Genomic DNA, 24,873 nt, shown 5'->3' with positions numbered 1-24,873 from the left:
TACGCTGCGTCTTTAAATTCAGGTTAAAATTAAACATTTACCCAATTAATATAAAATTTGGGTTGTTTCAGTGCTGTGGAACATAAACCTGGCACTTTTTCATGTAATGAAATTGAATGGGGACCAGAGCTCTCAATTCCCCAAATAATTCTAAAGCACTATAAAAACCTTTATAGCAGAAGTTGATGTTGAGAGAATGATGCCAGAAATTTCATTTTTAAGTGTATTGTAAGTGGATCTATCTGCCAAATGCGTAAATCCTCCGAGTTATTTCTAATACCTCTCTTCCTCTCTCATTTCCTCAGGATTGTTTGTGAATAGGTCCGACACACCTCCCTCACTTGAAGAGAACTACCATCGGCCAGTAAAGCTCTTGCCCGCACGGGACTTTGACCTCGGGTCCGAGCTTACACAGACTTTGTTGCCCAACGGGCACACGTACTTGCCCGATCCCGCCCTGAGCGAAAGTGAACCCTTAAAACGGGCCTGTGACTGACACCGCACCAACCCTCGTCTTGTAATCTTTTGCACTGAGTACTGCTACCTCACACTGAGGGGCACACGCAACGCTGGCCCCATTTATCTGAATGCAGAACGGGGCGTCCGGAGTTTGAAGGCAAAGCTTGAATGGGATGACGTCGTCCCATCCGAGCGTTTAAGTTGTATATAGGTATATAAATCCTCCTCAGGGAGGTCGTCTTTCACACTTCAGAAATGTGACTTGCATTTGACGCATGCAAATGTATGATAGAATGCTATAACGTCGGGCTTTGAACTGTACATAAGAGTTTTGGTATATATATAAATATATATATATATATATATATATGAATGTATGTATTCTATAACTTTTACAAAGGAGTGTTGAACTCTATTTGGTGCATGGTCAGAACAGAGTGGTTATATTTGATTTTCTTTCTGGATCTCTTCTGTTTTTGCCAGTTTTTATAAGCAGTGCCTTATTGCAAGATCAAATAATCCACAAGATCCGGCGAGCATAGTTCTCGACACTTTTCCTTGCCACAAATGGATTGTTTTTACATGCACTTGACGTTTAGAGAAACTGAATATTCATAACACGTAGCCTTTAGAGATACTGGCAGTGTCTGTGGCATGCTGTCAGTTACTACACAAAATTAGGATGGTACAGTTGGTACATACAGACAGAACAATGTGATGTCTATGTGTGGCAATGTGCTTGATTTGTTCGCTGCAAAAATATTTTTAGTATTTCCCAGTAAAAACATCAGATTTTTAAAGTTTTTTGGATAGGGAAACCTGTTTTAGAGATTATTTCTTGAAGTCTATTTTTCTTAACGCATAGGCAAATAATGTTTTCTTGTTAAAACATATTTCTCACTACTGTAAAAAGTGAAAAGTTGGATCAATTTAAAAAAATACTTCAATTGGTAATACCTAAAAATGTTAGTTTCTCAACTTAAAAAAATTTAAGTATTTTTCTTGTTGAGAAACAAAATTTTAAGGTGTTACCAATTGCAGTATTTTTCAAATTGATCCAACTTTTAATTTTTTACAGTGTAACTGTAAAGAGGAAAATAATGAACTTGAATCTTGAACTTTAATCCTCAAGTCTCTGAAAACAATTGTATCTCTTCTGCAATTTTTTTGCTAAAGTAAATTTCTTGTGTTTAATATTTTTACTGGAAACCAAGACAACACAGATTTCTTTTTTTTGTGTGTAAACTTAAATTTTAAGTTCACACTGTAAAAAATAAAAAGTTTGTTCAATAAAAGCAAGTTCCCTGGTTGCCTTAAAAAAATGTGTTAATTCATTGTAAAAAATATTAGTTGACAACATTTTTACTTTTTTTAGTTGAAATAAGTCAAAATTTTGAGGCAATCTGGTAACTTGCTTTTTTAAGTTGAACAAACAAATCTTTTTTACAGTGCAAGTTTTCAAAATTGAGGTACAAAATTATCATCTAGAATTTTTGTCACTAAACTGCATTTCTTTCAATATCCTAAAATATTTCTTTTTAGTCAGGCATTGTATTTTTGTGATAACTGAACAACTTTGCATTACATTTTTTGCATTCATTATGCACTGTAAAAAAGAATTCGCTGGATTTACTTAAAAAAGTTGATACAAAAATGATGCACTATATTTTTAAGTAAGTTTTACTCAAAAATATAATGCATAATTTTTGCAACTGCTTACAATTTTAAGTAAACCCAGCCTTTATTTTTTTCAATGTGGTACAAAAATTTCGGCATAAAAGAAGCACTTTGAGATGAATAATTCAAGTCTCTCTTCCTGACAGCAAAAAGCTTCTGCACTCACCCTCGACACCTGTGGTGTTTAAGTGAATTTTTTTTAAATGTATTTGACCGCCTTTTAACATGGGGGGAAAATAACAAATCAATGTGAATGTCCAAAAGTAACATCTAGAGAGTTTTGTTCTAACATTAACAAAAAAGAAGCTGCCAAAACTAAAGGGAAAGAACAGATCTCTAGATAACTGTTTTAAAGGGAGGGAGCTTGTTTTCGGCCCTTCCTTTAACAGCATCGAATGTTTTCATGTAAAGGGAATAAGCTGTATTTTCTTCAACACTTCACCAGCTAATCTTTCAGTTTTTGTTTGAGAGTTCAGTAGCTAATGCTATATACTGTCTTTATTAGTTAGCCTAAACCAAATAACAGATTTGTGTCGACAGCCAAGGTTTGTAATTCTAGGCCAAATAGTGAAACTACTACTAACCTAGGGTAAAGTTGGTAAAGATTACGGCTATTGACAGTTTAACCACCAAAAATGGTTGAAATGATACCTTGATGTTGAAAATGTTAGGTATATTGACTGCAGTACTGAGGTAGCTTGAAAGGATTTTGGTTTGCTGGCTAACAGTGTAAACCATTGCTGTGAAAAAACTTTGCTAGCTCACATAGGTTAACTACAGATGTGTGGCTCATCCTCTTTAAGACCAATTAATTTATTGAAATGAACTCTACTCACAGCTGTACATCCACATTGCTAAAACTGTTGAAGTGTCAAACATGCCAAGAGTTTATTAAAGTCACATGTTCTCCTTTACACCCTTTGGTTTGTGATTGTTTTTTAATGCAGTGGTCGGTTTTTCTTGGTTAAACCTGATGCCAGCGGCGCAATGTGTCTACAAGGCACGTGAAGAGTTCAGATGCAAAACCCTTTGGGGTGGTTGCCCAGACAGGGATTTGCTTAAGCCAGGACTAGGCCTTAGTTTCAGGGTTCCCACGGGTCCTTGAAAGTTTGTGAATCTGGGGAAAAAAAATTCAAGGCCCTGGGAAGTTTTTGAAAATATACATACATAAATACAGGTCATTAAAAGTGCTTGAATTTATTTTATGCAAGAAGTTTTCTGGGAAAAAATCCGTATTATTCCCCGTGTAGTGTAGGATAATATCATAACATTTTTTGACTTTTTAAGCACACGTGCTAAAATGTTCACTTTAAATGCTTATATCTTCTGTATGCAAATGTTAATTCATACCAAAATGCTTTTTTGCATAGTTGTGTTTGACACCTGAAAATGTCTCGGGTTACATATTTAACTGTTGTTCCCTCAGAAGGGAACGAGGCGCTGCGTCTCCCTTGCCATACTTCCTGCGTCCCTGTCACGCCGTCTTTGGGAATATTTCAGATAGCGATATACTTCCTGGCTCCCGCGTCGCCCTGTCTTTTTTTTCGTTAACCTTCACCATTGGTTGAATTTGATTTACACATTCAGACGCACTTACCCTTAGAGGCGTCCCCAAAGTGTTACCGCAGTGACGCAGCGCGAGTTCCCTCGAAAGGGAACTGTAACAATGTATCTTAAAAGGTAACACAATGTAGCCTTGCTCTCACTTGAAATGTGTCCCCACATTTAGTCCTTCAATTTGAGGGTATTGGATCTGGAAAGTCCTTGAAAGGTCCTTAAATTTGAAGTTAACTAAGGTGTGGGAACCCTGTAGTTTAATTAGGAAATATAACTAGTTTTAACAAACATGCTTTAGTAAAAACATTACTTGTGTGAATTTTGAAGCAAAACAAAGGGCACTGCACTGATGTATTTTAAGATATGTCAGTGCAAATTGTTTTTTAGTTCGGACAGCTCTTACATTTATTTTAGTCTAGGACTAGTCTAATCCCTGTCCGGGAAACCACCCCTTTAAGTGCATTTGACATGCTTTCTTGTAAATGAGCATTTTTTATCAGCCTCTTAAGTTGAGGTTCAGTAATGTAATAGCAATGAAAATGCAATTAGTCAGTAATTGAATAGTCTTATTTGCACATATGTCACTTTAGTCATTTTATTTGTATTTAACAAATTTGGCGAAAACATCCAAAGTTGCGACTAGAAATAGTGCAAATTATGAAAGATAATATCATCTTATGTTCAGGGTTCCCATGGGTCCTTGAAAGTTTGTGAATCTGTGGAAAAATGTCAAGGTCCTAAAAAGTTTTGAAAATAAACTTACATAGATACAGGTGTTTGAATCTATTTTATGCATGAAGTTTTCTGGAAAAAAATCCATATTCCATATTATTCCCTGTGTAGTGTAGGATGACATAACAATTCTAGACGACTTCAGTGCAGGTGCTAAACAGTTAGTTTTGAATGTTTCTGTATGCAAATTTCCATACCAAAATGCTTTTTTGCGTAGTTGTGTTTGACACACGAAAACTGTACCAATGTATCTTACAAGGTAACACAATGTAACCTTGCTCTCACTTGAAATGTGTCCCCACATTTAGTCCTTGAATTTAAGGGTATTGGACCTGGAAAGTCCTTGAAATGTCCTTACTTTTTAGGTTAACCAAGATGTGGGAACCCTAAAATTATTATTTTTTTTTAAATAAAAATTTGTTTGAAATGCAGACCATTCTTTAAGAAGTCAGCATTGTAATATTAAGTCGTCCCATATTTCTCACACAATGCCCAAATTAAAAACTTGCCAGCCCAGAAGAAAAGTTTTTTTCTATAACATATCCATCTTTTTCTATTTATACACATATTGTACTGTTGTCCGTATTTGTCAAGCTTAACAATTCAGCAGCCCTGTTACCCAAGTTATAATTCAGGAAAAATATACATTTTCTTCATGGGAAGTGCTTATTAATAATAATAAAACAGTCCCTTAATTTAGGCTAAATCTGTAATGTTGCTCTGATGTATTTTTAAAACTAGTTTTCAATGTTTGTTAATTGCTAGAAAACTCTCAGGGGTGGTTTCCCAGACAGGGTTCAGATTAAGCCTGGATGAAGTCTTGGCTATATTAGGACATTAACATAGTTTTTACAAACATATCTTACAAAAACAAACATTACTGGTGTGCAGTGTTGGGGTAACGCATTACAAGTAATGGCATTATGTAATAATTTTACTTTTCTGAAGTAACAAGTAAAGTAATGCATTACTTTATAAATGTACACGTTAATATTTGAGTTATTTTTTTTTTAAGTAATGCTAGTTACTTTTAGTTAATGGAGATGGCAGGCCAGAGCCTCACATTTTTGTGATCATAAAAAAACACCTGCAAGGCCTGAAAGAGATCAAGCCTCAGCAGCTTAAAAGCAACATAAGCATTCCTTTCCATGAAAAGTAACTAAGTAACGCAATTAGTTACTTTTTAGGGAGTAACTTATTATTGTAATGCATTACTATTAAAAGCAACTCCCCAACACTGCTGATGTGCATCTTGAGACAAAACAATGGCACTGATAAATGTTAAGATATGTCAGTACAAGCTGCTTTCAGTTAGACTTGGGCTAGACTAAAGCCCTGTCCGGGAAACCGTTTAAAAGTGAGACCTATTGAGTGTCACTCATCTTTCTCCATCTTTCAACTGTGTTGAAACGAAAGCATAAGGTAGTTGACAGAGCCCACAGGGCAATAACAGAGCTGTTAAACAGTCAAACACTGTGTATTGACTTTTAGCTCGGAGCTTCATGACAGCTCTGAGAAACATTCACACCTGTGGATTCATGTGTGTGCATTGATGAATCAACTTAACCTGGAGATTCATATATATTGACACTCAACATGTAAAGACTTGAGTAATATTGCTAACACTATAGACGGTTTCATCCGACGCATGACTTATGTGCCTGAACCGAAGTGAACCTCCGGTCTGTATTTGTTTATCAGTCTGGCTGTTGGCTAAACGGATCCCTGAAACAAGTACCTCGTCGAAAATAAACTGTTTTGGTTTGCTAAAGACGAGGGGAGATGACGAGCATGGATCACAACTGTGTGGAGAGGTTTGGCCGCCAGGCAAGAATTCAAGCACCTGTAGCTAACATTATATACATTCATTTTACACAGTAATGTTCGCTCAGTTTAATAGTTGATACAAGTTAGATATGATATAGGAAAGAAGGTAATTTACCCATGTTATCAGAAATAAACTACTGTAAAAGGACTGTTGTTATTAATTCTATGTGGAAGTCTACCGGAAGTTGCATTTAGTCCACAAAAGCCTTTTGTTTATATTGCATTATGTTGTCTATGCTGAGATTATCTATAGAACAAATAAATATATATATATATAGCCTATATATATTTTAACAAGAAAATAAATACAACATACCGCTGTAATTCTTAAAGCATATATTGTATTTAATAATCAGTAGTCATATTGAAATACAATAACATTCATTTATGTAAAAACTCTTTTGCACGAAATTCACAATAGGCTTTTATATATCGAATGCAAACATGACATTTGAGTTCTCAATATGTTGTGCACCGATGAGCAGGAATGCGAACTGACATGATACGTGATCTTTTATCCAGGCTCCAGGTGTCTGTGCTGTGCCCCTCAAGACCACCAGTTCAAATTGGGACCGGCTTGACCTCCGGCTCGACTGTCATGTTTATATTCTTCTGCTGTCAGACTGTTTTTGCTGATTCTGATGTTGATGAAACTGTCCGGAGCCCATTGTGTTCTATGTAGATGGTGCTTTTAAAAGCATACGTCGCACTTTCTCGTATGCTCCAAGGAAGATGAAACCTCCCGTGCTGATGAACGTCATTCTGGGAATGCTCCCAGCGAACAGCCTTTGAACAAAACGGATTAAAAAAGAATTAGAAATGATAGCGTTTTCACAGCAATAAAGTCTGTTTGAGCTTTCTTGCGAGTGGGTGTGGTTTCAGCGTAGACAGCGGACCCCAGGTTTTGAGAGCAGAGAATCCTGCCTGAATTTTGAGAAGTTAATTTATTTACTTGCCTTTTAATCATTCAAATTTGGCTGTGTGGTTAATATCACATTTTTCTGTGGTATGACAAACTGACTTTACACAAACTTTAAGGTGTATTTAAAAAAAGAGAAAGATATTTATGATGTTTAATTAGGATATATTATTAGGATATGTATTAAAGTGTTTTGTTTCAATAAAGCTGTAAATTGATTTATTGAATTAGTGAATTAAGTAGGGCTGTCAAAAGATTAATCGCGATTAATCACATACAAAATGTATATATATATTTTGCATAATATATGTGTGTGCACTGTGTGTATTTCTTTTGTATATACAAATACACACACATGCATGTATGTATTTAAGAAACATTAATATATTAATTTATTTCGATTTTGATATTTTTACATGTCTGTTTAAAAAATTTTAACATAAATAAACTTTATTTTTTAATTTATGCATGTATGTGTTTATTTATATATACATAATGATTATACACAATACACACAAATATATTATGCAAACACAAACTTTTATTTTGTATGCGATTAATCGCAAATAATTATTTTGACAGCCCTAAAATTAATTCATTAATTCAAATGAATTAATCATGTAATATTCATATTAATTAATTAAAATTAAGTCCAAATATATTTATTTATGTAGATTTTGATATTTTTATATTATATGTACATTTTAAAAAATTAAAACGTAAATAAACTTTTTTTTTTAATGTATACATGTATGTGTTTATTTATATATACATAATAATTACACACAATACACACACAAATATATTATGCAAACACAAACTTTTATTTTGTATGCGATTAATCGCAAATAATTCTATTGACAGCCCTAAAATTAATTCATTAATTTAAATGAATTAAACATGTAATATTCGTATTAGTTCATTAAAATTAAGACCAAATGTATTTATTTATTTAGATTTTGATATTTTAATATTAAAATGTACATTAAAAATGTAAACATAAATAAACTTTTTTTAAATGTATACATGTATGTGTTTACTTATATATACATAATAATAACATACAAATACACACACAAATATATTATGCAAACACAAACTTTTATTTTGTATGCGATTAATCGCGATTCATCTTTTGGCAGCCCTAAAATGAATTCATTATTAATATTCGTATTAATTCATTAAAGTTAAGTCCAAAGTATATTTATTTATGTAGATTTTGATATTTTTATAATATAGACGGTTTCATCGGACGCACGTGATACACATCTGGATCCGAACTTTACTTCCGGTTTCGTTTTTTTAATGGTCTGTGCCCGGTTGCATGAAAGTCCTTAAGCTAAGAAATCCCTTAAATATAAGGTTAAGGGTGTCCTTTATAAAAAATGGGTTGCAAGAAAAACCCTTAAGTGAACCTTAAGGCTGTCAATAAGTATTTACCCTTAAATGCTAAAGTATTACCTTAAGTTCTGCTATGCGTTGCAACAAAGTCCTTAAGTCCAATTTTCCCTTAAAAACTTAAGGGACTATAACAGGTCCCTTAACGTCACACGCGATGGCTGATTGTATGGTTATTTAAGAAAATGAAGTACCAACGCGCATTTCTAACGATCGAAATAATCCCTAGGGAAAAGTGATGCGTATTTATTAGGAGAATAGCGGTTTGATCGTCCGTCAATCTAAAGTGTTTCCAGTTTGAATTACTTTGAGGTTTTATACATGCGGCACTTTACAGTCTGTTATTTGCGATGTTTCATTGTACACAAATCCGCCGTCTGTTGAGCTGCGTGCATTGATTTGTTACCGCTGTGAGATTTTGTAACTACAGCAACCACGTCTCCGCTGCCGTGTTTTGGCAGAGACTGCCGTAAAATACTTAGTATAAACACTTAGGTAAGGGTGACAGTTAAGACCTTTGTTGCAACGCTCTTAAATAAATCCCTTACCTTAGGGATTTTTTCTCCCTCAGGGAAACCCTCACTTAAGGAGTTTCATGCAACCGGGCACTGACTAGTTGCTAAACTGATCTCTTGAACAAATGCCTCGTCGAAAATAACAAATGTTTTGGTTTCCTAGGTAATCTATATGTTGTTTATTTGCTTGTTATATAAACTACATTTAAAGTACTTTGTTGTTATTTATTATTAGCGGAGTTTACTGAAAGTTACGTGTGGACCGCGACAGCCACTTGTTTATGTTGTTACTGCTGAAACCGTCTATATGTACATTTAAAAAAAGTAAATAAACTTTTTTTAAATGTATACATGTGTGTGTTTATTAAATGAATTAAACATGTAACATTCGTATTAGTTCATTAAAATTCAGACCAAATCACATATATGAATATATGCAACTGTTTTAGCCCGTTAAATGGCACTGTCCCGTGTGCGGTACACCCGAGTTTATTTTTCATGTAAATGTTAATCTATCAAGACAAACTATATATTCTTGAAAAGGTCTTAGAATGTAATTTTCATTTCAAAACATTTTAGCAGTAATAATAATGCAGTGACTGTAATTTATTAATTTGTGACAAGAGTATGCAGCAAACCAACACAAACCTAATATTTGATTGATAATTTTATGTATAAAATAATACTATATTGCATTATTTTTATTTATTAACAAATTTTAGCTGCTATTACTTTTTTTCTTATTTAATACTTTCACCTCCAGACACTTACGTAAAAAACTTAAAAGTGTCTTTTTAAAAAAAAAGACCAAAATTATTTTTTTCGATAAAAAACCCCAGCCCAAAGTGATATTAATTTGAAGGGGTACATCACCTTTTTACCCCCCATTCAAAAAGGGGCTGTGCCAGGTAAAGGGTTAAATCTAATTATCATTTTGATTCACTTTTAGTCATGTTTATACAAGTAACTGAATGCGTTAAATTGCAAAAATGCACACAGTATAAACTAGATGCACGTTGTTGCAATGCCAGCTTGGATTTGACCTCCCTTAATGAAATTTACAGAGCGACATAAAATGAAACATAAACTATATGCTCGATGAAACAAGCGTTGAGTATGTCTGAGCTGACAGTGTTGTTTGACAGATTAGGGAGCGTTTGAAGAGGAATGTGCAGCACAGGGGTTGTTGATGTTGGAGAGGGTTAGAGGGATGCGACAGGCCATGAAAGTACTGTAGTCTCCTAAGGCTCTTTTCCACACAGCTGCTTTTGGTATAAGTACCGGCCCCCCGGGGGCCCCTCCGCATGACTGATGGCCAGATGACATCCACACACGTCCCTCAAGCTTCCAGTAACCACGCAACCCCCGTTCCCACCCCCGGCAAAACACGCTTTCGTTTTCTTTCCCATCAGCTCCCACTCACACGGTTTTTGCCCTGACTTAAGATCCGCCTGTCTGTGACTGTAGTAGTGTCTCACACTTGTGGGCATAATAGTGGTCGGGTGGATGTAAAATTAGATATGAGGTCACAAGTGGTGTGACGACTAATACAGTTTTGCCAACTGCAAAGCTGTACAAGGTGTCAAGCATGCCAGGGATCTCTGGAGTATTCCAGCCATGTGCAGAATTTGACGTTTCAGCATGCTTCTGTGTTTTACAAAGAGATGCCATGTCATGTAAACGCACTCATGCTGGAACGAATTATCAAAGATGCTTTCTGACAGTTCGTCTGAGGTTGGCGTTACAGACGGTGTACTAAGTCGAAAATGTGAAACTTTGCATGCATGCTTTGAGTCAGTTTGACCTTTTGCAATGGAAACCAGAAATGTGCACAGCTTTCATTTTTGATCATTTGACTTGAATAATGCTTAAGTGTATAAATTTCACATCATTAAAGTGGATGGAAAACTACATTTAAGATGTTATTGCACATTTGTGGGTGTTGAGAGTGTTTGCGAAGGCATTTCCGTGTAGGTGCTGAGCCCTAAGCCTCCATGAAATTCTGGTTCTTAAAAAATTAAGCATGCATGATCATCTTGCATGCAAAACCACTTATTTTAATGTAGGCTACACCGGAAAATAAAACATAAGAGCCGATACTGTATACTGACTCATCATGACATCATCGCCCTGGCCATGACATCATCACCCTGGTCAAATGATAAGCAGTCGGTCATCAGCAGCTGGGTCTTATAACACCCCTAATAATGGGTCTATAAATCCCAGACACCTGCTAAAGCGCATTTCCGATTCTCCTTACAGTCTCGGAGTGAACATAAACAGGCCATGAAGAATTGGATTATTATAAAGGAAATAACAGTTTTGATAGTGTTTGATTCACATAAGATACTAAAATACTGCATTAGGACATCATAATAAAGTTATTTCTGGGAGCACACATACTAAAATGTATACCTTAAATGCACCGTAAGTAGCTTTGGATAAAAGCATCTGCCAAATGCATAAATATAAATAATATTTTTCTTGCATCCAACATTTTGTTTATCGTACCGTCTCATGCTTTGCAAAGCCGACTTGTTTGCAGACGACGAAGCCGTATGGAGCCACAGGCTGGGATTCTTTCAAGTTTGGTATAGGGTTAGCTCACGAGCACATAGCTGTGTTGATTGTCGTTGTTTTGGTTGGTGTGGTTAGAAGTCCTTCACACAGCCCTACCACACATGGAAGCACTTTCAGGCTTCTCTAGTCTGCAATTGGAGCCATTACAGTAATTACAGCTTTAAAGCCGGGGCAATTTGTATGAGGCATGCCGCAGTTTCACTTGCCCTTATGCAAGCGTGCCCAAGCCCCTTTGTTTTCCTTTATGGTTCCTTTTTTACTGAGAATTCCACTTAGTTCAATATGGGATTTTTTTTTATTATTTTATGAAAGTTTAACATCTGTGTGTATCAATAGATTTGTTTGTTTGTAAATATATTTTTCTCTAAGTATTCCCTATACACTTTACAGGGCACCTATGCCCATTTTTACAAGATGTATGTCTAACATGTGTCTGTGAAGTTTCAGCTCAAAATATCCCACATATCATTTATTATAGCATGTCCAAACGCCCCCTATTTGGGTGAAAGCAAAAAAGTGCTGCTTCAAGTGTGTACCTTTAAATGCAAATAAGCTCCTGTCCTCACACTTTTACCAACAGACAGCGAGTGCTTTCAGTTAAAATAGATCTGATTCCTGTGAATACAGTTTGGAATAATAGTATATTTAGCCACATTAGCGCTACAATGTGCTAACAAACACATTTAGAAAAGCCTTTGGGTAAAATTAACCAGTCAGTCTGTGGCCGTGGACGGAGCTTTATCAGTGTGACATCACATTAACAAGAGAATCAAAACAGCATGTCTAATGAGACTGCTTTGGTTCAATGGGGATTTAATAAAGGAGAGGGTGGATTTGTTTCATTGTATGGTTGCGTTCACACACTGCCAACACACATTTGGGGTGATTCTCGTGAAATTAGACTTATGAGGCGTCATGAAACATTTTGATAAAAAAAAGTTAATGCAAAGTAAGAGTATCAAAATAAGAAGCATACAGTTACAAACATCTCTTCACGTACTATTTTGTATGTGATTTCAAATGGCATCATACAAACCAATTTTGATGTTTTTTCCACATTTAAGGGGGACATTTTCATTACCGCAACGTGTCCATGACTGGATTTGGGTTCTTTGACATGGAAATATTTATAATTAAATAATCTAAAAAATAAAAAGCTTCAGTGCATGTTATACTATAAACATTTACAGTAAAGAAACATGTGGTGTTTGATGATCATTGGTAAATGTAGAGACAATAATAAGGAACATAAATGTGTCCATTTGAATATAAATTTTCTCATCCTCCGCAACAATTTTCAATCATTGTTTAAGCCCTCAAGGAACTAACATTTTCAACAACAAAAAAATTGTTGGAAGGGACATAATTGACTGTGACACTCAAGATGGCTACCAGATAAGCAGTTCTTATTTTTTCTCTCCAGATAAAAGTTGAAATTTTGTTTGTCATAGTACCTAGACAACTTTTTAGTTCTCATTACCGAAACATGAGTGTGTAAATGTATATATTTAATGTAATATCATGTTGCGGTAATGATAATTTTTGATAATGATAATCTAAAAAATGTAAATAATTCTATAGGAAATATTTTTAAATCCTCTAAAAATAATGGTTATAGTAAGTTTAGACCTTAATCTTATATGTGCAAAAAATAAATAAAAAATTGGCTTCAAGGGCTTTTTAAAAAAATCTGATGCTGGACACCTTCCAAGTCTGGATTTCGTGAGAATCACCCATCTATGTCTAAACACCTTTTAGTGGAGTTAGTTTAGGGTTAGGGTAGTAAAATATGTGCTCTTTAAAAAAAAGGTGCTAAAATGGTTCTTTGCAGTAACGCAATAAGAATAAATTTTGGTTCCCCAACAATTTCTATTTTACATTTTTATGTTTTGTAAAATCACAAAGACTCGTTTTTGATGTTAAAGGTTCTTTATGAAACCATACAGCCTGACAAAAAACCTTTTATTTTTAAGAGTGTGGCAACATTGCCGTGTGCTCCTGTATAGCTTAGTGGTACATCATTGCATTAGCAGCGCAAACAGTTATAGGTTCGAACCCAGTGAACAGACATACATATACTGATGAAAATGTATACATTGTAATTCACTGCAAGTTGCTTTGGGGAAAAGCATCTGCCAAATGCATAAATGTAAATGCATTAACCAATACCAGGAGGTCGGGGGTGGGAACTTTTTGTTTATCTGACCACGGAATGACGTGTGAATGTTTGGATAAGTTTTTATTTGTCTAACATTACGACATCCTTTTGCATTTTAAGATGTTTGCAATTAAAGACAAAATTATTTTGAACCTGAATTACCTTTTGGGTTGCATTTCTAGTTATAAGGCAGTTTAGAAGGAAAGCAGCAGTGGTTATAAAGAAACAGATGTTCATGTATGGTCACTCATAAAACTTACAAAATTGAATGTCAGGAATGAAAAGATAGAGGACGAAAGCTTATTCGTGTTGAAGCAAGAATTCATTGTTTTACCATAGCAGTGTCAGAACCAATACATGGTCATTTACACTTACCCATGTATTCCTCTGCTTTTCCACACCTCATACAAAACCAGAGAGATGTTTCCATTGGCTGTGCTCGTCCCGGCCTGACAAAGAGAGACAAAACACAGTAATGATGGATGATCGGTCTTTATGTTTCCTGTCAAACACACTACGTGTTTTGTCTTTCTTGTGATTCTACCCCAGCCCAGCCTGTCTCCACCTGTTGAACGGCTGCGCTTTCTCCACAATCCATATTTACAATTTCTCTTCTATAAACCAGCAACAGTGTCTTTAAATGAGACAACTGTCAAGTAGAGTTAATGTAATAACTGCCTATTAGTAAACCACATACACGACTATAAACACACCATCTGAAAACTGTGACTACATTAGCGGTGCTTAGAAATGAGTGCACATAATGTTGCGGTTAGGGATTTTAACGTCAGCGAGAACCTTATCCTGCAGTGATGTGCTATGGACAAGGAGCCCAAAACATGCACATACCGTACAGAAACCCTAAGCAACCTTATAGCAACGCTCAGGCAACCATCCAGGAAAACCTTTTTTTTGTTTTGTACAGGCGCCGCAAATTTTTTCCAGAACGTGTCAGAATCCTGTCTAGCTCCCCAAAAGATCATTTCTCTGAGTTAAAGAGACAAGACATTTTCATGACTCTAAATTTAGACTGGGTTAGTTTATCGTATTTTACAGTTTCGGAGCTGACCGGTTGACTGTACGCCGAGCAGTGCATTGCATTGCAGTTCCCCACAGGGTTTGGATAACAGCCTGGAGCGCCTGTTGGCCAAAATACATAAACATACACAGAGCAGATCTGCCTAAAAACAAGGTCTCTATTTCTTTAATTGGTCAAATTTTTGGGCAAACACAAGTACGAATCTGAAGCGTGACACCTCCAATGCCAAAACACATCACTCTGTCAGCCAATATTGAGAGGAGACAGGTGCACAAAAACATCCTTCACTCATTTCAACACACACATACCTTCTTACTTTCTCACTAAGTCAATGTATTAAAATGTCTTTAAAAGGCCTTGTTCTACACGTTTGTAGCATTTTATGTTTTACATGACCATTTCCATCTTTCAGCTAAATTTTTCTTAATGTACATTTAAGACTTTCATATGTGAATAGCATCTGTTATAAGCAGCTTACACGTGTAAACATCAAACACAAATTCATCGATTTGTGCGTGTAGATTACACACAAAGTCAATGCAAAGATGCGATTAGAGTGAACTCGAAAAAATGTGAAAAACAAGGGCGAAAATTGTATTCGCATTACGTTACTCGCTTAATATTACTCACTGGATTTAACGTTGGGCCAGGCAAATTTCTCGCTCAAGTTTTCTGAATTTGATTTTACTAGGGCAAAGATGCGTTTGACGAGAGTAGCACGTGTTCGTGCAAATTGAAAAAAAAACGCAAGTGAAATTTTTTTTGCATCACGTTACTCGCTTAATATTAATTGTTGGATTTATAGTGAAAAATATATTCCATCGTGTTACTTGCTCAATATTACTCGCTAGATTTATCGTTGGGCCAGGCAATTTTTTCAGCTCAAGTTTTCTGAATTTATTTTTACTTGTGCGAAGATGCGTTTGATGTGAGTAAGCGCGTGTTCGCCCAAGTTGGAAAAAAAACTTGAGTGAAAAATGCATTCGCACAGCGTTACTCGCTCAATATTACTTGCTGTATTTAACGTTGGGCCGGGAAAATTTTTCGCTCAAGTTTTCTGAATATGTTTTTACTTGCGCGAAGATGCATTTGACGTGAGTAGCGCATGTTCGCGCAAGTTGAAAAAAAAAACGAGTGAAAAATTTATTTGCATCGCATTACTCGCTCAATATTATTTGGTGGATTTAACGTTGGGCCAGGCTAATTTTTCACTCAAGTTTTCTGAATTTGATTTTACTTGCGCGAAGACGTGTTTGACGTGAGTAGCACGTGTTTCTTACAAGTTGAAAAAAAAAACGCAAGTTTAAAATGTATTTGCATTACGTTACTCGCTTAATATTAATCGTTGGATTTATAGTTGGGCCGAGCAAATTTTTCGCTCAAGTTTTCAGAATTTGTTTTTACTTGTGCGAAGACGTGTTTGATGTGAATAGCGCTTGTTCGCGCAAGTTAGAAAAAAACTTGAGTGAAAAATGTATTTGCACTGCATTACTTGCTCAATATTACATGCTGGATTTAACGTTGGGCCGGGCACATTTTCACTCAAGTTTTCTGAATTTTTTTTACTTGCGCGAAGATGCGTTTGACGTGAGTAGTGCAAGTTGAAAAAATAAAAACTCACCTGACCCAATGTTAAATCCAGAGAGTAATATTAAGCGAAGTGCGCAATGCGAATACATGCTTCACCTTTGGTGTGTACAAACACCTCATTAGTTTTAATAAATGGTCTTGTTAACCTGTTAATTGTTTGCAGTACATCACTACAGTTTTATGTGCATTATTATTCATTTTTCGCCGACTCTTCAAAATAAGAACTGTACCACAACAATCTCATGGCAAATTGTAACTATTTTTCTAATTTGTGGCTAATTTCTATTGCGAGATCTCCTTTGTACATTTTGTACAATCTGCTGGGTTTAAGGATGAGGCTTTATTATTAGCATTGTTCTTATAATTTTCTTAATAAGATTTTCTAAATCACATCATACAAATTAGCCACTAAATTGCTACAAACTCCTGTGAGATCAGGCTGGCTGTACATACTGTAGTACAGTAACTCTTGTTGTATATGTAAGGTAGCTGTTATTTGCTCAGCCAAAACTTTCATTTGAGTCAAAGCATGTCTGCAATTACAAAATAATAAACATCACAAGGTCTGCATTATTTAAACGTGTTGCTGCCCAGGCTGTACGGCGCGCAAAACATTACAGCATATTGATGTGCTTGTGTTTCTTGCAAAAAACCTGCTGCATGTCAAGAAATGGGATACTTGGTTACTGTAGTTTCAGGGGTCCCGGAGCAGCTCGCACGAATTTCGGCCATTTGTGAATGCTCCAGATCAACTCAGACCCCCTTAAAACAAAACAAACTTGGACCTTTTCAGTAGGATCATGTTTTGTTTTTAATATACACCATGGTGGTTATTTTCTTCCCAATGCATGTTTTTTTCATTTTTTCCCTTATTAAAGGGATAGTACAATTTTATCATGTTTGTAACCAAACCGATCAAAAGCCCCATTCACTTTCATAGTATTCTTTTTTCCTACTATTCAATGGAGCTTCTAAAGCAAACATTTCTCAAAATATCTTCTTTTGTGTTCATCAGAACAAAGAAATTTATACAGGTTTGTAACAAAATGAGAGTAAATGATGACAGAATTTTAATTTTTAGGTTAACTATCCCTTTAAGGATGTAAAGGCTTAAATGACTTTACAGTTTGTAACCCGGTGCTCTAATGTGCAGTTCATTCTTATCCATAGACAACTGGAAATTACTTTTAAATATACAAATGTCTTTTGACATCTAACACGCGCATACACAGCACTGTCTGTTTTTGAATCTTGACTGGACACAGAGATGTGTCTGTAATGTCCCTGGCTGACCCAAGTCGTGTGTCTACTTGAGGATTTTCTTTCTCTGTGTTCTCTCTCTCTCTCTCTCTCTCTCCTCTGCTGGTTTTGTCTACATTAGGGCCGTTTGTTTGTTCACCTTGCTCTCCATCTGGGAGGCATCAGTAGACAGAGGAATTAAACAACAGTCTCAGCATCTTACCTTAGCCAACATTATCCAAGTCTTGGCCACATCCAGCGGAGTCGTGACGAATGCTGCTACTCCACCTGGAGAAAAAACATATTATGCATTTGGATTAAGGCACAAACACAAACAAGCACTGCCTACTGCATAGTATTATAATTCAGAGTGAGTATAAACATGTGCAGCATCACTAATAAACCCCATGAACCTAACAATAAAAAAAGACAATTTTTCGAACTAGCCTGGCAATGTCAACCGCTCGTAAACACTAAAACAAATGATACACTTTCATTGGCACAAGTAAATGAGGATAATGAGAATTTCTCTCTCGCTTCAGTAGAAATGATCGGACAAACAAGTCTAAAGTTTAAAACATCAAGTGGTAAACATGCTAAGAAAGAATAAACTGCTCGCTCCCCCAAAATGCCCAATTTGACTGAACTAACAGCCAATTAAACCTCTAAACACAAATGATGTGTCCTTGGAGGAATGTTCTGGGTTTAAGGTCTGTCGACAACATCTGCGGCATGGCGCTGTTTTTGCATGTACACGACAAGAGTTAACAAATTTGCACTGGCAGGGTTACTAAAATCTTCTACTACACTACTTTCATATAAAGACATATTTAAAGATGCAATTTGTAAGTTTATTCTTAAAAATAAACAAAAATCAGTTTTGAGCAAGTAGCTCAAAACAACCAGCATTTAAAATCTTACTCGGTAGGCTTATAATAACGATTTATAGGATGGGCTTTCAGATGTTTTTAAATACACTTAAGCCTGGAGTACAGTCAGTTTTTTATGTTTACGCAAACCTACGCGCAAGGTCGAATGCACAGCCTTGCAAAGCGTAGTTTTCTGACTCGTACGTGTACGCAGACGTTTGAGGCATGTGCATTGCGACAAAATGCATCTCTTGGACTGCATACTACATTCTCCTGTACGCGCACAATGTACATGGATATTTTAAATCTGGCGGTGTGCACACCCTTCTGATGATGAAAATTGCGTCACACGCACTGAACGCGAACCCTTGTGTATGAGTTAAAATGGACCATAATTCAGCCTTTTAAGATAGCTATCTGAGTAACTTGCAATTTTATGTTTCAAACAGAGATGGTGACAGAGAGGAAAAAGTTACGGATTGCAGCTTTAATGAAGTCTTGTGGTTATTTTTAATATAATTTTAATAATTTCATCCAAAAACTTCAAATGTAAGTGAATCAAATGTAAGGGAAGTACACACTACATTCTCCTGTACACGCATGCACGACCTACACGCACAATATACATGGATATATTTTAAATCTGGCGGTGTGCATACCCTTCTGATGAAGAAAATTGCGTCACGCGCACTGTATGCGAACCCTCGCGTATGCGTTAAAATGAACCATACTTCAGCTTTAAAGATAGCTATGTAAGTAACCTGCAAATTTATGTTTCAAACAGAGATGGCGACAGAGAGCGAAAAGTTACGGATTGCAGCTTTAATGAAGTCTTGTGGCTATTTTTAATATAATTTGAATAAGTTCATCCGAAAACTTCAAATATAAGTGAATCAAATGTAAGTGAATTACATACTACATTCTCCTGTACACGCACGCGCGACCTACGTGCACAATGTACATGGATATATTTTAAATCTGGCGGTGTGAATACCCTTCTGATGAAGAAAATTGCCTCACGCGCACTGTATGCGAACCCTCGCGTACACGTTAAAATGGACCATACTTCAGCCTTTAAAGATAGCTATAGACCCTTTTACAGGTTATTGCGTTTGGTTGTATAATATAATATACGTCTATATGTATCTTGGCAACTTTATATTTGGCCATCTGCTAATATCTTCTATCCACTCCACTATAGTACATGGATCTGGTAGCTGTGTTGAAAAAGTTGATAAAGTCAACTTTTTAAAATAACTTTTAAATCCGTCTGTGTTGCTTCACTGCTGATTCTTGCCATAATTCCGTTGCCAACATGCGTGTGCATACGCTGCCACGTCATCATTGTGTACAAACAGTAAAAGGGTCTATGTAAGTAACCTGCAATTTAATGTTTTAAACAGAGATGGCGACAGAGAGGGAAAAGTTACGGATTGCAGCTTTAATGAAGTCTTGTGGCTATTGTTTATATCATTTTAATAATTTCATCCAGAAACTTCCAATTTTAAGTGAATTACTGTACATGCAGGTAAAAAACGTGTGAAAAACACTAGGCACGTAGGTCCATGTCACATGACCTGTGGTGCGCTTGTGGCATTCTGAAAAGTTGAAATGTTTTTAACTCGATGAGGTGCGGACATGCCTCGAAAAAACGAGACTGTGACTGCGTCGCCTACATTTGAAATAACGAACTTGATCGCGCAAAATATGCGATATGTGAATCACCCCTTAATCAACATTATTTTCAGTGGTAAGCATGTCACAATACATCTTACACAACTTACACCGAATCCCAAACCAGTAGGACTCGATAGTATAGTAGGAAGGATGTCAAAGAAACCTTTTTAAACATTCTCAAGAGTGCAGCTGTAACAAACAGCGTCACTAAAACATATCACAATTCACATTTGTTTGTGTAATGTTTCACTATGACGCCAACAACTGCAGTCCACCTAAATCAATACATCTGCAGCAGAGCAGCACATGTGCACACACAAATCGATCCCAAGGCTGCTCTCCAGGTGTCGTGGCAGTCGGCCACGTTCTTTCCCCCCGGGTGAAGTGTCCCAGTCCCCAGTTCCAATATCTGGTAAGAACTACGGTGAATTACGATTTTGACCCGAGATGTTTTCCAGTATCCGCCATGACTGGGGAGTAAGACAGCTGCACGGGCCCCTGGGCCAGATTTTCTGTCCCAAAGGATAAGCCTGGACACGGTTAGACTGGATCTAGTTTGGACTCTGTAAACTCAATGACTGCTGACAACAGCTAGGGAAGTTACAGAGAGTCTGATGCAGGGGGCAATATGAGGTCAATGGGAGATGATGGGACACTTTACTAACTTTACGATTGTTTCTGTAGCACTTGGTGCGCACCAGCTGGAGAACAACTCGATGTGACCATCTTGACCCGTGCGGAGATATAAAGGAATGTGACTGGGTGAAGTTAGGATATTCCTGGCACTGGACTCAATCCCAACTATCTCTTTCTCCGCTAGCTTTCCCAGACCTCTGCTCTAAGGCTAATCCCACACACCTGCAACAGCTCCGCACACTGCTGCTTGCCAAGAGTCCAGCGTTCCCCCCTGACTCCTCCACCACACGGCCTTCAGAGAGAGAGAGAGAGAGAGAGAGAGAAACGGGGATTATTACATTCATCAGGCACAATTTAAAGCCCTTGGGTTTGCACTTATGGGAATTAAGCAGAACGGCCATCTTAACATCCACATTTCCAGTGTGATGTCATAGTCTCATTTTCCACACAAGGAATGGTGCTGAAATCTGAAGGAAAGAAATTGAAAACTTCACAGCTCAGCAAAACGCTGTCCTAGATATTTCTATTGTGCACACATGCAAACACTATCGGTTTCTGGAAAAAAACATTTTGTTACATGCTGGTTCAGGGTTTTCCAAGAAACAAAGTGAAAACGATATTGAGCTTTATGAGAGTCACAGATGGAGGATTATGATGAACCCAGCACAGGAGATAAACCAATGCAATGAATTCTGGGTTTGCAAAGCATGCAAGCAATACCGCCTTACTGTTTGGCCAATATGAAGCATGTCATTAATACCTTATGTAAGAATCGTTGTGTCTGGAGCACACCTATAGGCCCTCTGATTACTGTCTGAGACGGCTGTACGCAGCCAGAGTTGTGATCTATAGCCTCAGGTGTGACAGGTTTGACAGGATCTCACTTAATTGCATAATTTGTGCTAATTTTAGGCTAATTATTGTACAGGTAGATTAAAGAGGTGGGCGGGAAGGCATGCAGTAAATGAAGGAAAAATGTGTGTTTGTCTGTTCAAAGGGTACAGAGGACAGGTTTCGGTGTGTACAGGCAGCGATTGCATGTGTTTGTTGTTTTGTATTGTGCTGGCGGTTGGTGTTATTTTGCAGTCAGGCTGCATATAATTGCCGGAGTTCCCCTACGGCCAACAGACCAGGAGCATCTGATGGCTAAGAAAGGAAAACAATCGAAGAACAGCATGAAATAATTACCAATGATCCTTTCCAACTCTGTACACGAGAACACACACATAAACTCTCTTAGTCAGTACATCATGTGTGTTTCATTAACTGTCAGATTAAGGGAGAGTCTTTGTTTTTAACATCAAAGAACTTTGTGTTGGAGATCATCCATTTATCTCCGTCACACTCGGTGAGAACTGGAAGCAAGGTCACCACAAAACAAAGCGGCGGACCGGAGTGCCTCTTGCCAGGATGTACCCGACAAAAACTAGATCTTACACAAACACAGGTGCCACATTTAAACCTTAGTTATATTTAAAGAGCTCATATGCAAAACCCTCTAAGTGTGTCTGACATGTTGTCTTGTAAATGAGCATTTTTTATTAGGCTCTTATGTTTAGGTTCAGTCATTTCACTTTAATGGCAACGAAGGCAGTAATTGAAATGCCTTATTTTCACAAATGTCACTTTACAGTATTTTATTGCAAAAAGTGCATGCAAGCTTTTATTTAGCAAAAATCGCCACTTCTAAAATAGTCTCCAGTCACTCTTCACTGCCTTTTCTGAATAAAGGTAAATGGCTCAAACATTTGATTAGTATCCTAATATATTCACTACATCTCCTTAAACCGGGTATAAACTATTGCACCCTAACGTAAGCGCGCTAGTGTTTATCTGATTCTTATTCTATGCACTTCCAGGAATCTCCTGAAAAATCGTTGTGCCGTTTAACAGGCAATTGAGTCAAAACTATAATCAAATTTCTGACCGAGGCGGCGTTTAGCAGCTTTTGCGTCTGAGCTCTTCGTTTACATCCATGTTAACATTCAGCCGAATCTCACGAGAATTCGTACGTATTGTTGGCTAGTTCATATGAATTTGTCCGAAGTAAATTGTACAAAAACATATGATTATCATAAAAACTACAATAAAACCCCACCCCTAACGTCAACGTCACAGTAGCAAAAGCAAATTGTACAAAAATGTACGAATATTGGCGTACTAATTAACTATGACGAGTTATCTCATCAATTAAGAGAAAACATTTCCCTGCCAATGAAGCTTCCCTGACGAGTTTTTACGGTAATCTTTAATTCCGCTATTATCCACTAGGTGGTTTGATCTTCACTCTGAATCTGTGCTTGGTTGCATGAAGGTCCTTAATCTAAGAAATTCCTTAGGGTGCACTCACACTATCCAAACCAAACCGCGCTTGGGTCCATTTGACCCCCAAAGCCTGGTTTGTTTGACTAGTGTGATCGCTCTGTACCGCGCCCAGCCGCGGATTGGTTAATCGCGGCCGACCGGATTGCAGAGGTGGGCTGGAGCGCGATTTACTTGGGCTCAGGCGCGGAGGGCTATGGTGTGAGTGCAATCACGCCTGAGCGCGATTCAAAAGGTGAAGACGTCAATTGCGCAACCACTCACGTTCATCTGCCTTCGTAAAAACCTTTTAATGCGCGCAGCAGGGTTAAGTGAATGTCCGAGCTACACACGTGACGGATCAATTAAGCAATATGATGGCATGTGAGAGGGCTTTCTGTCATCGTGCACCAAACAACTCGGTTTAAAAACACAGACTTAACATTACGATGGCTTCCAGTGTTAAGAGAGCGCTTTACTTCCTTCAAAACAATTGCAACTTAATAACGAAAGCACGCCTGGGCTCGGATCGATAAAAGTATAGTGTGAGTGCGTGCATCTGGGGGAGTAGGGGGTGACAATCGTGCTGGGGCATGGTTTGGATAATGTGAATGCGCCCTTAGATATAAGGTTAAGGGTACCCTTAATTAAAAAAATGGGTTGCAAGAAAAACCGTTAAGTGTTCACTTAGGGCAGTGGTTCTCAAACTGGGGGCTGGAAACAAACATCCTCTTTTTGAACTTTAAGTACCATTTTCCATTAAAAACTATAACAGGTCCCTTAACGTCACACGCGATGGCTGGTTTTATGGTTATTTAACAAAATAAACTATCAACGCACATTTTTAATGACCTAAATAATCCCTTGGAGAAAAGTGGTGCGCATTTATTAGGAAAATAGCGGTTTGATCGTCAATCAATCTAAAGTGCTTCAAGTTTGAATTACTTTGAGGTTTTATACATGCGGTACTTTACAGTCTGTTATTTGCAACGTTTCATTGTACACAAATCCGCCGTCTGTTGAGCTGCGTGCGTTAATTTGTTTAGACTGTAAGATTTTTAACTATAGCAACCGCTTCTCTATTGCTGTGTTTTGTCATAGACTACCGTAAAATACTTAGTATAAACACTTATGGGGCATACACGGCAAACGCGAGTTCAACAATTTCGCGAGTAGATTACATACAAAGTCAATGGAAAGATGCGATCAGACACGTCCTCACGCGGGACTATGCGAAAGACGCGAATTGGGCGGTGCGATTGCCGCAAAAAAACACATGCTATTCACCTCAAACGCGCCTTTGCGCAAGTTAAAAATATTCAACTCAAGCAAAAAATTTGCATGACACAAAGTTAAATCCTGCGAGTAATCTAGAGCGAGAACGTGATGCTACGTGTTTGGTGTGTAAGTAGCATTAGGAAAGGGTGACAGTTAAGTTGCAACGCTCTTTAAAGGGACACCATGAAACTTTTGGCCACTAGGGGGTGCTAGACACGTATTTTTCACTTCTAGCGCCCCTAGGGCCCACAAGCGCCGCAGCACTGTCGCAAAGGAAAGGAACTGGCCAACCTTAAAACTAAACTAAAAACTAAACATTTAAAATGCTAAACGATCAACATTTTGAGACAACAGGGAGAAACGCAGTCATGTTACAACTTTCTGATGAGGAACTCGTCGTGGCAGAAGCCATTTCTCAATCT

General features: G+C 37.2%; 2 protein-coding genes across 2 annotated transcripts in view; one reads left to right on the top strand and one right to left on the bottom strand.

The window, feature by feature from the left end:
- lrig1 (leucine-rich repeats and immunoglobulin-like domains 1) overlaps nucleotides 1–3,050 on the top strand; it is a 40,253-nt gene extending 37,203 nt beyond the window's left edge. The window contains exon 18 of the mRNA XM_055183777.2: nucleotides 306–3,050. Within this exon, the coding sequence (XP_055039752.2) occupies nucleotides 306–496 (191 nt within the window). The 3' untranslated portion in view covers nucleotides 497–3,050. The remainder of the gene's footprint in view (nucleotides 1–305) is intronic.
- Nucleotides 3,051–6,576: 3,526 nt separating this feature from the next.
- Nucleotides 6,577–24,873, bottom strand: part of slc25a26 (solute carrier family 25 member 26) — a 73,634-nt gene continuing 55,337 nt past the window's right edge. The window contains exons 7-10 of the mRNA XM_055183222.2: nucleotides 21,095–21,164; nucleotides 17,914–17,978; nucleotides 14,198–14,271; nucleotides 6,577–7,038 (exon numbers count right to left, since the gene is read on the bottom strand). Of these exons, the coding sequence (XP_055039197.2) occupies nucleotides 6,927–7,038; nucleotides 14,198–14,271; nucleotides 17,914–17,978; nucleotides 21,095–21,164 (321 nt within the window). The 3' untranslated portion in view covers nucleotides 6,577–6,926. The remainder of the gene's footprint in view (nucleotides 7,039–14,197; nucleotides 14,272–17,913; nucleotides 17,979–21,094; nucleotides 21,165–24,873) is intronic.

The sequence above is a fragment of the Misgurnus anguillicaudatus genome, chromosome 14 (assembly GCF_027580225.2).
Source record: "Misgurnus anguillicaudatus chromosome 14, ASM2758022v2, whole genome shotgun sequence".
In the NCBI taxonomy this organism is placed as follows: Eukaryota; Metazoa; Chordata; class Actinopteri; order Cypriniformes; family Cobitidae; genus Misgurnus; species Misgurnus anguillicaudatus.
This window is presented reverse-complemented; position numbering and strand designations above follow the sequence as displayed.